Source organism: Hemicordylus capensis, chromosome 1 (genome assembly GCF_027244095.1).
Source record: "Hemicordylus capensis ecotype Gifberg chromosome 1, rHemCap1.1.pri, whole genome shotgun sequence".
In the NCBI taxonomy this organism is placed as follows: Eukaryota; Metazoa; Chordata; class Lepidosauria; order Squamata; family Cordylidae; genus Hemicordylus; species Hemicordylus capensis.
This window is the reverse complement of record NC_069657.1, coordinates 279,743,048-279,757,788: the sequence shown is the minus strand read 5'-3', so window position 1 is coordinate 279,757,788 and position 14,741 is coordinate 279,743,048. Positions and strand designations below refer to the sequence as shown.

General features: G+C 41.3%; 1 protein-coding gene across 13 annotated transcripts in view; it reads left to right on the top strand.

Moving 5' to 3' along the window:
• Positions 1-14,741, top strand: part of LPIN1 (lipin 1) — a 125,815-nt gene that overhangs the window by 103,310 nt on the left and 7,764 nt on the right. For 12 of the 13 annotated variants that reach the window (XM_053285629.1, XM_053285624.1, XM_053285627.1 and 9 more), the window contains 10 exons: positions 653-746; positions 1,385-1,454; positions 5,159-5,251; positions 6,043-6,098; positions 6,525-6,669; positions 7,699-7,847; positions 10,004-10,090; positions 10,614-10,766; positions 11,427-11,541; positions 13,329-13,432. In XM_053285629.1, the coding sequence (XP_053141604.1) occupies positions 653-746; positions 1,385-1,454; positions 5,159-5,251; positions 6,043-6,098; positions 6,525-6,669; positions 7,699-7,847; positions 10,004-10,090; positions 10,614-10,766; positions 11,427-11,541; positions 13,329-13,432 (1,066 nt within the window). The remainder of the gene's footprint in view (positions 1-652; positions 747-1,384; positions 1,455-5,158; positions 5,252-6,042; positions 6,099-6,524; positions 6,670-7,698; positions 7,848-10,003; positions 10,091-10,613; positions 10,767-11,426; positions 11,542-13,328; positions 13,433-14,741) is intronic. The other variant, XR_008313745.1, reaches the window with a different exon arrangement.

Sequence of the window (14,741 nt, the reverse complement as noted above, 5' to 3'; positions counted from 1 at the left end):
TTTTCATTTTACTCCTCCTCATGTACATTCAGTTCAGATGTGGAAAAGAGGTTTTGTGAAAAAACCTCTGTTTTCCGGTCTGTCTCATGTATCCAGCTAAAATTGGCATTGCTAATCTTCACCCTGAAAAAAATTAGTGTCTTTCAATTTGCAAAATACAACCCTTAAACTAGTGAATAGGCCTCAGATATATGGCGAAACTTCAGAATTTAAGAATGAACAATGAACTGGGCTTTGTTTATTGTAAACTCCCATCTTCTGTGGTGATTTAATTGCTCGTGCAGGCATTCACAGCTTGTGCCTCCCACTCCAAGCTGAAAATCACCCCCTAGCCATGTATAGCCACTTGCTAGGGGTTGATTCACCTCTTGGTTTTTGCTCCCTGTCTGGAACCACCAAAACGGAGGTTTGTCAAGCTGCAGTCCATGGTTTGAGAGAGATACTTAGCAAGTGGTGGTCACAACCTATGTAGGCATTCCCTCAGTGAAACACGGCATTCTTATACATGAGTTGTCCTCCTCTAGTTCCCCCGTTGCCTGCCATTCCAGTATTAATGAAGGAAAGGTGTTGATTCAGTTATATTCTTCAGTGCTATCTTGATACTTCCATTGGGGCTCATGCTTATTTCCATTTTTACTTCTCCTTCAAATAGAAATGTTTTTGGAGCAAGAAGTAACATATCAGCAGTTTGTGGACAATCCAGCTATAATTGATGACCCCAACCTTGTGGTGAAGATTGGAAGCAAGTAAGTATAGTTCAGTAGAAAGAAATGGTAGATATTTTGCTAAATACAAGAACTGGGGGCTCTTGATGAGATCTTAAAGGCCATTTCCACAATTGCAGCCATAGCAGAGCTTCTCTAGAAATATGGATTAGTCTGGTCTGAGATGCACATTGGAGCAACCTTTCTGAAACTAAACAGATTTGGGTCTGATCATGCCTGGATGGCATACTATCTGGAAACCCTATGTATACCACCTTGAGCTGTAGCATAGAAGAAATGCAAGAAATAAATGCATTAAATGCATAAAAAATAAAAATTTAAAAAACACCTGTCTATCAGCATTACAGCTAAGGCTCAACTTGGGTTTAGCCAAATATACTATAAATATTTTAAGTTACAAGGATATGAAGCTACTTGATGTTGAGTCAGACTCGTAGTCCATCTGGCTCAGTATTGTCTGCACTGATTGGCAGTTACTTGCCAGGGTTTTAGGCAGGAGTCTTTCCCAGGTCTACCGGGAGATGTCAGGATTGAAACTTGTGCATACAAAGCACTTGATCTACCACTGAACTATGGCCCCTTTTCCTCAAGTTATGATGGAGGCATGCGGTGTTTTTTTTTTTTTTTACAATGGTGAATGAATTGTTCTGACTTCTTAGATACTACAACTGGACAACAGCAGCTCCTCTTCTGCTGGCGATGCAAGCATTCCAGAAACCATTGCCAAAGGTAAGAGTGACCATGCAAGCCTTTGGGGGGAAAGCGAGCAGGTGCATTTTTCTATTTCCAAGAAAGAATAAATATCAGAGAAAATGGTTTCATTCTTGACAGTGATGGTATCAGTGGCTGACAGTCCAGCTGACATGTGTGTTTTACTGCTGGCATCTAAAACACACACTCACATTACTGTGCCCCTACTACTTTAACTTTGGATGATGATGATGATGATGATAAATAGACTTTATTTGTTAGCTGCCCCATAACAAATTGTTCTCTGGGCAGCTCGCAACATAACATTAAAACATCAAATAAAAACACGTAACACATGAAATCACAACACAAGAAAAATACAAAATACAAAACAATTTAAAAACTTTCAAAAATCAGTTTAAATTTTGATATTTTTTTTTAAAGGTTAAAAGGTGATCGCATGTTGTGATGTGTTGCAGAACATGTGAGCCACTGAACTACATTCTTGGTTTGCCTCCACGGACTTTTTGCTACCTAAGAACAGCCCTGCTGGATCAGGCCCGAGGCCTATCAAATCCAGCATCCTTTTCCACACAGTGGCCCACCAGATGCCTCTAAGAAGGCAAGAGGTGAGGGCAGGCCCTCTCTCCTGCTATTGCCCCCCCTGTGATTGGTATTTAGAGGCATCCTGCTGCTGAGGCTGGAGGTGGCCTATAGCCACAAGACTAGTAGCCATTGAGAAACCTGTCCTCCATGAATTTGTCTAAGCCCCTTAAAGCCATCCAAGCTAGCGGCCATCACCACATCCCATGGCACAGAATTCCATAGATTAATTATGTGCTGAGTGAAAAAGTACTTCCTTTTGTTGGTCTTAAATTTTCTAGCCATCAGTTTCATGGGATGATCCCTGGTTATAGTATGTGAGAGAGGGAGAAAAAATTCTCTCTGTCCACTCTCTCTACTCCATGAATATAGACCTCTATCATGTCTCTCCGTAGTTGCCTCGTTTCCAAACTAAAGAGCCCCAGATGCTATAACCTTGCTTCATAAGGAACTCCAGGCCCCTGATCATCTTGGTTGCCCTCCTCTGCATCTTTTCCAGTGCTACAATGTCCTTCTTAAGATATGGTGACCAGAACTGTATGCAGTACTCCAAATGTGGCCGCATTATAGATTTGTATAAGGACATTATAATATTAGCATTTTTATTTTGAATCCCTTTCCTAATGATCCCTAGCATGGAATTTGATGTTTTCACAGCTGCCACAGTTTGGAGAGATCCTTTTGGAGCGCCTTACAATCTGTTTTGGATTTCACTACCCTAAATAGTTTAGTGTCATCTGCAAATGTTGCGACTTCACTGATTATCCCAACTTCTAGATAATATACTAACAAGTTAAAGAACACTGATCCCAATATAGATCCTTGGGCACCCCACCCTAACCCTGCCCCTTTAACCCATGACCGCTAGGTTTATTCAAGAGCCTTTGGTGGGGAACTTTGTCAAAAGATTTTTGGAAATCCAAATATACTATGTCAACCGGATCATCTTTGTCCACATGCCTGTTGACACTCTCAAAGAACTCCCAAGAGGTTAGAGAGGCAAGGCATGCTGGTTCTCCTTCAGCAAGATCTGTTCTTCTATTTGATTAACAATTTTGTCCTTACGAATGTTTTCCATCAATTTACCAGGCACAGAAGTTAAGCTAACTGGCCTGTAGTTTCCTGGATTCCCCCTGGATCTCTTTTTGAAAATTTGAGTTACATTAGCTACTTTCCAGTCCTCTGGTACAGAGCCTAATTGCAGGGAAAAGTTATATATTTTTGCTAGGCAATCAGCAATGTGACATTTGAGTTCCTTCAGAACTCTTGGGTGGATGCCATCTGGCCCTGGTGATTGGTTCATTTTTAGTTTTTTAAGAAACTTTAGAACATCCTCTCTCCTCATCAGCCTCCAAGTTTGAGAATCTTAGTTCTGAAGCGGGGATATGGTCAGTATCCTTTGCCAGGAAGATAGATGCAAAGAACTCATTCAACTTCTCTACAATCTCCTTCTCCTCTTTAATCCTTTCATACCCTCATCATCTAAGGGTCTAACTGCTTCCCTGGCAGGTTTTCTGCTTCTGATAGATTTAAGGAAATTTTTGTTGTTCCCCTTGACACTTGTAGCTATATGCTCCTCAAACTCTTTTTGCATCCCTTATTGTATCCTTGCATTTCTTTTGCCAGAGTTTATGTTCCTTTCTGTTCTCTTCATTTGGGCAGGACTTGCATTTTCCCTGTATCTTTGACTAACATGAACAAAAACACACCACGTATCCCTGTTTCCCTCCCTTGTCTAGTGGTGCCATCAATAGATCAAAGGCCATTGGCTGGTCTCAGCTTAAGGAATCATGCTTAGCTTAATGCTATCACTGGAACCTGTATTGGATTCTATTCTGGATCCTTTATATGATGTATTGTCTGCTGTTACCATTGCTCACTCTTAGAGCTGTTTCACACATTCATACACACAACAATTTCCCTACACCATTATTATAAACATTAATGTCTGGCACCTGAATGTGAGCAGACACCTTTGAAAAGCGATTGCATTTGAGGTGACGCAAGGAAACTGTACTGTACTATAGTGGCCCATTCAAAACAAGGGTCATCACTTTATGATAGGGATGTGCCTGAACCGTGGTTTGAAGCGTGATTCAAGCACTTTGAGGGAAATCAGAAAGGGAACTTTCAGCTTCCTACAGGGCGGTGCATGTCCCCAAAATCCCCGTGCACCGTCAGCATGCACATGGCATCTGTGCGGGCACCATTTGTATAGTCAGCACAGTGTTGTGCAGGAGATAAGCACCTGCTCTCTTTTTCCTTAGTCCCCTTTCTGATTTCCCTCAAAGTGCTTGAACCATGCTTCAAACTGCAGTTTGGGCACATCCCTACATGATGATATCAGTAATCACATAATGAAGATACATGTATTAGTCAGCTGAGAAAATGATACTCCTGCTTTAGAATTCTCCCCAGTGGCTCGGAAGGACTTTTAAATAAATGGGATTTTTCATTTTAGCTATGGTTAAACCACATAGAGGATTTGTATATTAGTTTCGGAGATTTGCTTTTGTTAGGACATTTGGACATCTCTGTTTGATAATATTCACTGTAAAGTGTTAAAGAAAGAACAGTGTAGCAGAAAGAACATTTGTCTTTTATAATCTATAATCTGCATGGTCCATTAATTCAAATGTTGGGTTCAGTTATACCATTTAGCTTATTTCTGCTAACTAGTCTTTTAAGAGGCATTAAACCATCCTATTAAGTTGCATTATTTAGTAATAACAGATAGTATACCATTGTACCCTCCTGTGTGCCTTAACAGCAAACCCCACTTTCTGAATTTTACTAGATTCTTTTTTCTCCCCTTTCTCCTAAACATTATACTAATATCTTATTATGCTCTCCCCCCAACCCCCTGCCCTTTTTGGTTTGTTACCATTTTCTTTTCCCTTTTTTTCATTTTCAAATTTCTGAAGTGTTCATGTTTAAGTTACTTCCGTACAGTTTTGGATACCATTAGATTTTGCTTTGATAAGATTTGTGGTCCACAGATAGTATGTTTCCTTATATTATATTTGCCTGAGTTTAAATTGCGTGTGGCTTGTTTCCCCGCCTCCCCCCTTAGTTTGCATGAGTTGGATTATTGCTTTTTGTTCTGTTCCATTATTTATGTTCCCATCCATTTATCACAGGCCACTGTGGATTCTATAATGAGGGATAAGATGCCCAAAAAAGGTGGAAGATGGTGGTTTTCATGGCGAGGGAGGAATAGCTCTATCAAAGAGGTAGGTTTGGAAACGAAATGGACTGAAATTTTCCCCTAGTTTTAGAACACTGTATTCAGAGCCATGTATAACACAGGCTTTAAAAAAACAAGTGTGGGGGGGAATGTGCTCAGGCAATCAGGCAATCACTTTTTAACAACTTTTCTATCCTTTAAAATATCATTTTAAAATATTTAGTCTAATTTATATCTATGTAAACTACTTTAGGAACTTTTGTTGAAAAGCAGTATATAAATATTCTTGGTATTCATATATATTCTGCCTATGTTAGCTATCATGAGAGTGAAGCAGGACATTGAAGCCCTCTTCCCAATCACTAGAAACCTTCTTTACTCCTATTTATCTTATTATTTTGCATTTGTCTTATTATAAAACTTCAGGCATAGCGTTGCAACCATTGGGACTATAAACTTCAAAGAAGAAAGAAGTAAATCTGAGATTCTTAGGAAGCCAAATTCTTCACTCAGTAGCCAATTCAATGTTTTTTTCTTCGGCCCTGTAGAATCATGGAGATTCCACCAGTGTAGAAAGGGCCCTACCAGAAGCACTTTGCCAAAGGCCATTTCAAACCTTGATGCCAATTGGATAGAACAGAACAGAATCTCATCATCATGCTGTTGGCTTATGCTACAGTTTTGCTCATCCCTGGTGTATCTCTTCCTGTTCAAAAGCAATAGACATAATCAGTAGTAGTTTCTCCTCTTCCTTGCACCCAGAGAGCTCTACCAGATTGCATGTATAATTTTCAAAATCAGCTCAGTTTTCATCCTCTTCTTACATTCACCTTGTAGGAAACAAAGCCAGTTCAGGGTTTGAGTGGAAAAGAAGAGTCTGACATTGCAAACAGGTATTTATCCTTTCTTTTGTGTTTCTCAATGTACAGATTGCTTTAGAATGTGGAGTTCACACAGCTTTCCGTCCTCTCTGGGCATCCTCTGAGCTTCTTGAAGAGCTCTTGTCAAGGGACCCTTGGCACCTCCACAGGCTGCAGTGCATGCTGCTGCTGCTGCAGCGGGAGGAGAAAGAGTCGGGCAGAAACACTTGTTCCATTAGTGGAACTCAGTCCACTTTCTGGGCTCTCTCCCCTCTCCTTGGGGCTGCCTGTACTGCAGTCTGTGGCATTTACTGAAATTGAGAAAACATTTTAGTTCTTCGAAACGGTAATGTTTTTATTCCTGTTCCACCCTAATGTGTGTTAATAGATGCCATCATGCATTTGCTAAAGACGGTAGTTTTATGTCTTATAACTGTGTGTGTTTACGTGATGTTTCAGAATCAAGGATGAATCTTCCTCAAGTGATGAAGACCCTAGGACTTCAAAACAAGTCCTTGGATTATTGCCAGCAAATGCCAATCATCTTTCCCTGTTGCCTGGAGTAGGTTACAAAAAGACCCTTCGACTCAGTTCGGAACAGCTGGTGAGTTATTTTCTCATCAACCTTTTGCATCTCCATGATCAGGCTAAAATCTATAAGTGACAATAATACAGCTCCCTATGCCAAGTTACAACCCTCCCCTCCCCTATCATGTTATGGAGATGTAAAGAGCAATATGTTGGCCCATTTAGCACAATACTGTCTGCACTGCCTGCAATTAAAGAACTGTGCCTGCAATTAAAGGATAGCACAACAGGACATCCTGTAGTGACATTTGGGCCAGCATGCTCTTGGTGCATCCCCTTTCTGGTCATGTGTGCTGCAGACAACTGTCCGAACTGGCCCAAAGAGGTTTTTTCTGTGTGTTGCTAAAGAGGCTTTTTATAAATGAAACAATTGTGTGCCATAAGAGAGCAAGAATGATGATAAACTCAGGAGGGTATATTTATTTTAGGAACTTAGTCAATATATTGTCAGGATGTTAAAGTCACTAATAAGATCTCCTGGTTTTTGCCAAGGGTAGCTTATTATGTAGTTTAGATTTATTTATTTATATTATTGAGAGCCAGCGTGGTGTAGTGGTTAGAGTGCTGGACTAGGACTGGGGAGACCGAAGTTCAAATCTCCATTCAGCCATGAAACTAGCTGGGTGACTCTGGGCCAGTTACTTCTCTCTCAGCCTAACCTACTACACAGGGTTGTTGTGAAAGAGAAACTCAGGTATGTAGTACACCGCTCTGGGCTTCTTGGAGGAAGAGTGGGATATAAATGTAAAAATAATAATAAAATAATATTGACTTGTACATTCCAGACCATGCCAGATCATTGATTATACAGCAGAATTCATTATTACATTCATTGGCAGATTATACATCAAAAGGAGCACAATGACCCTTCAGATCAAATTCTGCATTCTTTGTTCACTAGTCGGGAGGGAAGAATTAAATGCAACAAAAGCAATTTATGATCTTGCCTTTGCTTTGATGTTATCCTGACCTATTTGGTTTGTTAACAGGGTAACTCCAGGTTTTATTTTCTCTGTTTATGTTTTATGTTGTTGTTTTTTAACAGAAAAGTCTAAATCTTAAGAATGGCCCCAATGATGTGATTTTTAGTGTCACAACGCAGTATCAAGGAACGTGTCGCTGTGAAGGCACCATCTACCTGTGGAATTGGGATGACAAGGTCATTATTTCCGACATTGATGGCACAATCACAAGGTATGTTCACAGCAAAACAGCCCTGCAGAGTTTCACTTCAGGAAATAATCTTTAAAAAAAAATTGTTGATCAAGCATGCAAAGTTGAGATGTGCACTTTCTAATTCCCTCTCGAAAGAAGTTTGCCTGGTGCCATCCTTCTGTTCTTTTTGGCACAGATGACAGCATATTTTTTTTATTTGCTGGGACCTTCTAGATCTTGTGGTTTGATGTTTAAATGTTATTTGCTACTCTGCTTTCTTTTTATTGTTTGCAATTTATTGTAGACCACTCGTAGAGCTTTAGGTGGAAAGCTGCTAATAAATGCCCTAAATAAATAAAAGATATGGGGTTGGATCCAAAGTTTTTCTCCTTCTGATGGAAGGAGCTTGCACTGGGGGAAGGAAGCCTTTGGATCCAACCCTTTATAAATAAAACACCAGGTTAGAAGTCATTCACATCTCCTTCTTACACTGTAGGGATTTTTTAATCCTTGCATCATGCAGGCTAGGTGACCCAAGGCTGTTAGGGTCCTGTGCCACACCTGGTGGAGTAGTGCTGGCAGCTGGACTTAACTCCTGCCTACTTCCATCTCATTGCAAACATACTACATGCCAGGTGGAGATACACACTACTACCAGGGAAGGTAGGACAATGTACCTTCATGCTTCCTAATGCATCTTGTCAGTGTTTGTGAATCAGACCTTGGTAAACCACTGGAGACACGGAGACTGACCACAATACAGACTACACATTACTGTAAGTGTAGACTGCAGTTCCCTGGTACTTTGTGGCACAGGAAGTCATTGCTTGCTTCTCTTTATTCTCTGATACGCTTTGCTTATTTTTACAGTGCTTTGCTTATTTTTACAGTTTGGTATTTATTGTAAAATGCCATGCCTGTTGTAAAAATTGTGTTAACATGTTTTTTGTTGCTTTAAGTCACTTTGAATACAGATCTTCTGTAGAAAAGTTACTAATAACATCAACATTGACCCAGAGAATCAAGCTTGTAGTGATTCAACACTACAGGCAAACCTTGTCACTTGCGGAACCACTATTTGCAGTTCCGCATATTTACGGGTGTCTAATTCACACCCGATTTCATTATCCTTGGATACAAAAGGGTTAAAACCCGCATATTTGAATTTCCTAAAGGGCTGGAAGGAAGTGACACGGAGGTCACTTCTGGGCACCATTTTGCCAGGATGAGCCATTTTGTGGCTCAGTTTTCTCTTTTTAAAAAAGCATTCTTTTCTGCGATTTTTCACATTTGGGGGGGAGGCATTTCACAGTTTGGGGGGTATTGCTGGGTAAAAGGAGACCCCATGGAGCACGGTACAGTAATGACTTTCTGTTTTTTCTGCTGTGTTTTTTAAAAAAACTTTAAAAACCATTTTTCCATCCAGGACCCTAACCCGCTGTTTTCCATAGGCACAATGCCTCATTACTTGCAGTTTTGTTACTTGTGGTAGTAGGCAAGGAATGGAACCCCTGCCAGTAATGAAGCATACCTCTATTGTAAAATCTAGAGGCAGCATTCACACTAGTACTTCCATGAGCCCTTGGTGGTGCAGTGGTAAAACTGCCGCCCTGTAACCAGAAGGTTACAAGTTTGATCCTGACCAGGGGCTCAAGGTTGACTCAGCCTTCCATCCTTCCGAGGTCGGTAAAATGAGTACCCAGAATGTTGGGGGCAATATGCTAATCATTGTAAACCGCTTAGAGAGCTCTGGCTATAGAGCGGTATATAAATGTAAGTGCTATTGCTATTGCTATTAAGACATTCTTCTTGTGCAAGGGACGATTCTTGCCAGTCCTTTCTTACCTCTGCTGCACTTGAAGTTCCCGCAGCCCTCAAAGGCATACTTTGGAGAACACAGAAGAAGCAGAGGAAAAGAGAATTGGCAAAAATGTTCTCCTTCCCTCTCTTGTGTGAGCAGAACATTTTCCATTAGAATGCTGTTCTAAAGTTTTCAGAAAGAAAAGAAAAGAATGACTGAACCATTATTTGATGAAAGAATTACTAGAAAGGAGCTTGCCTTTTGTGCATGGTGTTGTTTTTTTAATCTTAAAATGCATAAAATGGAATAATCTTGTTCTGTAATATAACTCACTGATTGGTTGGCTGGTTTTAGTCCATTTATTTTTGTTTTGTTTTATCTTTTCTTTTTCTAGGTCAGATACTTTAGGTCATATTTTGCCCACTCTTGGCAAAGACTGGACACATCAAGGCATTGCCAAGTTGTACCATAAAGTGAGCCAGTGAGTTGACTTCTTTTGTTCCATGAACTGCATTGAAAACTTTTTGTTGTTGAAAAGGGATATATAAATAGTCTACCCACATACATATAATAATGATACATTGAAACCCAGCTTTTATGGGCATTTAATGGTATTCTTCGATCTGCTGTTTAAGTAGTCTGCCTAATCATTCAAACAGCCCTGTCTCCTGGTCTGTACTTCCATGCACAGTTATGCCTCTGTAAAGCCTATAGAAAATCAACCTTCCATACACATGTCTGGGTGTGGGTTACAGCCTTTGTACTTATGGGGCCTTGAGTCCTGTGATGTTATCTATATACTGTGAGTCACTGTGATGGAAGCACGTTTTATTTTCTCTAATACATTTTATCCAATACACGGTAGAACTTGAAAGGCAATGTTAGCTACCAGTATAAAAGTTCTTACTTGACTGTTCAGAGCTACAGTTGGATTACAATTTGATTGTGAAAAAACGTTTTCAAAACATTTGTGACAATGATGGCACATTCTCTTTTTCAAACAGAAATGGGTATAAGTTCCTGTACTGTTCAGCACGTGCTATCGGCATGGCAGATATGACCCGCGGATATTTGCACTGGGTCAACGAGCGGGGGACGGTGCTACCTCAGGGACCTGTGTTACTGAGTCCTAGCAGTTTATTCTCAGCTTTCCACAGGTATGATAAAGTTGAATCTTGTAATTGTAGAACACACACATCTGTTTACATGTGTAAAGTTCTGTTTACATGTGTAAAGTTCTTTGGATTTAGTCCTGGATGACAGACAGTCCAACTAAGTTAAACACACTCAATTCTGCTTCATTTCAGTGGGTGAATTAAATTTAGTTCTCTTTCGCTGAAATATCAGCTTTAAAAGAGGTAAACATTGGTTGAATTCTGTCCTCATTTCCAGCCATTCTATCTGTCTATGGAAGCTTCACAAAAACACCAGAGGTGGTGGGGACAGAGGTAGGAGCAGCATAGCTGGCAACTGCCAAGAGCCTAAGACCAGGGCCGTTAGAAGAGCCCCACTGGTGATCCTTAAACTACCTCTGTGCCCATCAACTTCATGTGCTGATGGCAGAGTGACTTCCTTAGGACCCACTCAGGTAGGAGAGGGACCATGGAAGGCAGTTTGCCAAGGGTCCCTTCAAGCCTAGCTTGACCCTGTCCAGAGGGAATTATGACTTGAACATGGATTTATAAATTACCTTTTTGGAACCTATAGCCTAGTCTCTGGAAACCTTTCATGAGGCCTAAAAAGACTGGTTGGGTTGCTTCTAAGACGTATACAGTGCTTCCAAAAACATTGTATTGTTGTATGCTGGTTTATTCCAGAGAAGTGATAGAGAAGAAGCCAGAGAAGTTTAAAGTTCAGTGTCTAACAGACATCAAAAACTTGTTCCACCCCAACACAGAACCTTTTTATGCTGCCTTTGGGAACAGGCCTGCTGTAAGTACCAGTTGGGATATTATTTTGGGATGTTATTTTCTAAGGCAGGGCTGCACAATTTTTGTCCTCCTGCAGATGTTGGATTACAACACCCATCATCCCTGTCTATTAGCCACTGTGGCTGGGGATGATGGAAGATGTCATCCAAAAACAGCTGGAGGGCCAAAGTTGTGTAGCCCTGTCCTAAGGGCTAATTCATATGGGAGCTTCCTGCATTGCTGGGTTCTTGCTTTAGTTCCAGTCAAGAAGTGCAATGCCTGTTTAAATAAATAAAAGCTAGCTGAATTGGCACAGAGCATCTGCACCTCTAGTTCGCCACCGCCGGCATCCCCCCACCGCTGTCACTGTCTTCTTCACCTTGTGCCCGCCCATCTCCACCACCGTTTCCTCCTGCTGCCAGCCAGCCAGGCTCTGCCACTGTGTCCCCCCCACCCCCGGTGCTTTGCCTGCCTGCCATTACTTCCTCCACCCACCTGCTGCCACTGCCACTTTCTTGCCAGCCGGCTGGCTGACCAGCTGCCCTCCCTCCCTCCTTCCCCCGCCGACCAGCCATTCACCGCCGTTTTGTTTCCCTGCTGGCCAGTCCACCACCACCATTTTCTTCCCTCCCGCCCATCCTCGTTGCTATCCGGCAACTGCTCGTGAACTCTCGTGAGAGCTGCCACACATGGGATTAGTGACAGGTGCGTCTAAGAGAAAAATATATAAAGAAGAAGACTGTGCAAGGCATTTGGGTTTTGCCTTCCCATTGATTCCTTGTCTTGCCATAAATTAGATATTAGCACAAATTTCTTATGAGATTCGTGCAAACAACTTACGCTTTTGTGGATCTTGTGCTGAATCTGGGTATGCAAGATTCTCCTTTTCATACTTCTCCATGTGAGTGTTGCTAATGTTGGGGATGGGGTTGTGCTTATCCACCAGAACATCAAGTTGCACATACTTGTATGTATGTATGTATCTCTTTCGTGTGTGTGTGTGTGTGTGTGTGTGTGTGTGTGTGTCTGTGAATGAGTGATTGAACAAAAGAGGTTCTTTAAGCATAATGGGGATAATGTTGGTAGCAGCAGCCATTTTCTTTTGCCCTACCAGTTCTTCTGTTTCTTCACTTGTGTGTCATTTTACTCTTGTATGGAGTTTAATACAATCTTGGAAGCATGACATGAAAACTGTGTTGGAGAGGAGTTGGAAATCAATCAGTGTGAGACTTTGGGAAGTATTTTAATTGCCTGCCTTGGATTGCTTACCAAAAATTACACTCTCACAAGCCAATAGCAGTTATTCCATAGAAGCCTAGCCACTGGAAGTTTCGATCATGTGTAGCCTTCCTTTGTGAGAGCTATAGCTTGAACTAGCTGCAAAGGCTTTTAGTGGAAAGACTCATTTGCACACAAAGAGCTTATCAATTCATAAATGGAATAGTAGTTGTGTGAATCTGCTCCTTCCAAAGTCCCTCCCCCCACCCCGCAATCGCCCTGGCGCAATCAGATATTTGAGGATCAGGCTGTCTGCGATATAGAACAAATCCATTTCATAGGAATTTTGTTTAACTGGTCACACTGGCATTTTTCTCAGACTACTGTGAAAGGGTCTTAAAATGGCTACAAACAGGTTAAAAAAAGATCTGCCTAGTGCTGATATTGTGACACACAGTATGTTGCAAGATGTGTGGTATAATGGATCTCTTAAATGCATGCTATCTAAAATATATATATTGCATAAAATTAATGAAGGTTGATATTGATTTATCTTGTGGTGGAAACCCATCTTTTGTTACTTTTATTTAGGATGTGTATTCTTACAAGCAAGTGGGAGTTTCTTTGAACAGAATATTCACCGTTAATCCTAAAGGAGAGCTAATTCAAGAACACGCAAAAACCAACATCTCATCGTGAGTACTCACTTGCTCCTAATGTATCATGGCCTTGATATTGTGCTTTCTGTAAGCCCTCTGGCGATCCAGGTTACATCAAGAACTAACTGAACTGCCTTGAATTGGGGTTGCAATAATGTGTTTCGGCTGCCAACATATTACCAGGATTTACCTTGATGCAATCTAATATATCTTAAAAAACAAACAGTCAGGCAAACAAAAACAACCCTTTGTAGTCACTTAAAGACACAGTTAACCTGAAATGTTGTTCTGTTAATGCATACTAAAAACTTTTGGCAGAAAATTAACTCCCACAGTTCTGTAACTCCACAGTTCTTGGAGCACTGCCCCTTCACAACCTCTCTACCACACCCATTTCCCCAGCTTCTCATCTTCCCAGCTGTCCTCTCTCACATACAGAAACACATCAACATGCCCTGATGATCGTTCCAGTGCGTCCTCAGGTGCCCAAGCACTCGGCCAGCCTCATGTGAATGAAGATCGCTCCTTCATTCTGAGACCAAGTTTTCTCTCTAAACAGCATATCTGCCTAAAAGCCTTGTTCTCTCATGCTCTTGAAAGGGGACTGATTTGAGGGGACTGTTTGATTCAGAAGCTGAAATTCCGAAAAAGCCATGGAAAACTATTGTGAAGAATGTGTGAGAGAATGAACTGCTGTAGTCTTTGTTACAGTGCCAGAATGTCTGTAGTCTCTTTCAATAATTTGCAGGGTGGGACTCCCATAGGAATCTATAAAGCTGCCTAGGAAATGTAAGACTTCCTACTGTGACCTTGCAAAGCCTTCCAAGGGCTTCTATTTTCTGCTTAGCAGCTGGACTTTGTTTCCTGTCTGTGTCCTGACTTCCTGCTCTTCCCAGTCCCACAGATTGTAGGGTTAGGCAACAGGGAATGGACCTTAAAATGCATTTCTTCTCAATAGGATTTGAGGATTTCCCTCCATACAGGCTTTCCTTTTGCGCTTTTTGGTTTTGTTTTGTTTTTTTCATGGGATAATCACTGGAAGTCAACTGATGGTTTTTAAGCAACATTCCCCCTGCTCGCTTTGGAAATCTCCAGGTTTGCTTTCAAGTGGGCAGGGTCAGGATGTGAGCCTATTCATTTCAGAAAACTGAAGGAAGAGCTGTGGCAGTTACTTTTTCATAGTGGGGGGTTCTGTGGCACGTTGTGACCTGTGGGGACAAATTTTGTCTGAAGGCTTTCCCCCCCTGCACATCTTCAGGTATGCTGTTTCATTTAGGCCTCAAACCAGTCCTCCGCAACTGCAGTACACATCTTAGCAGTTTGCGTCCACACACATCAAGCTCAG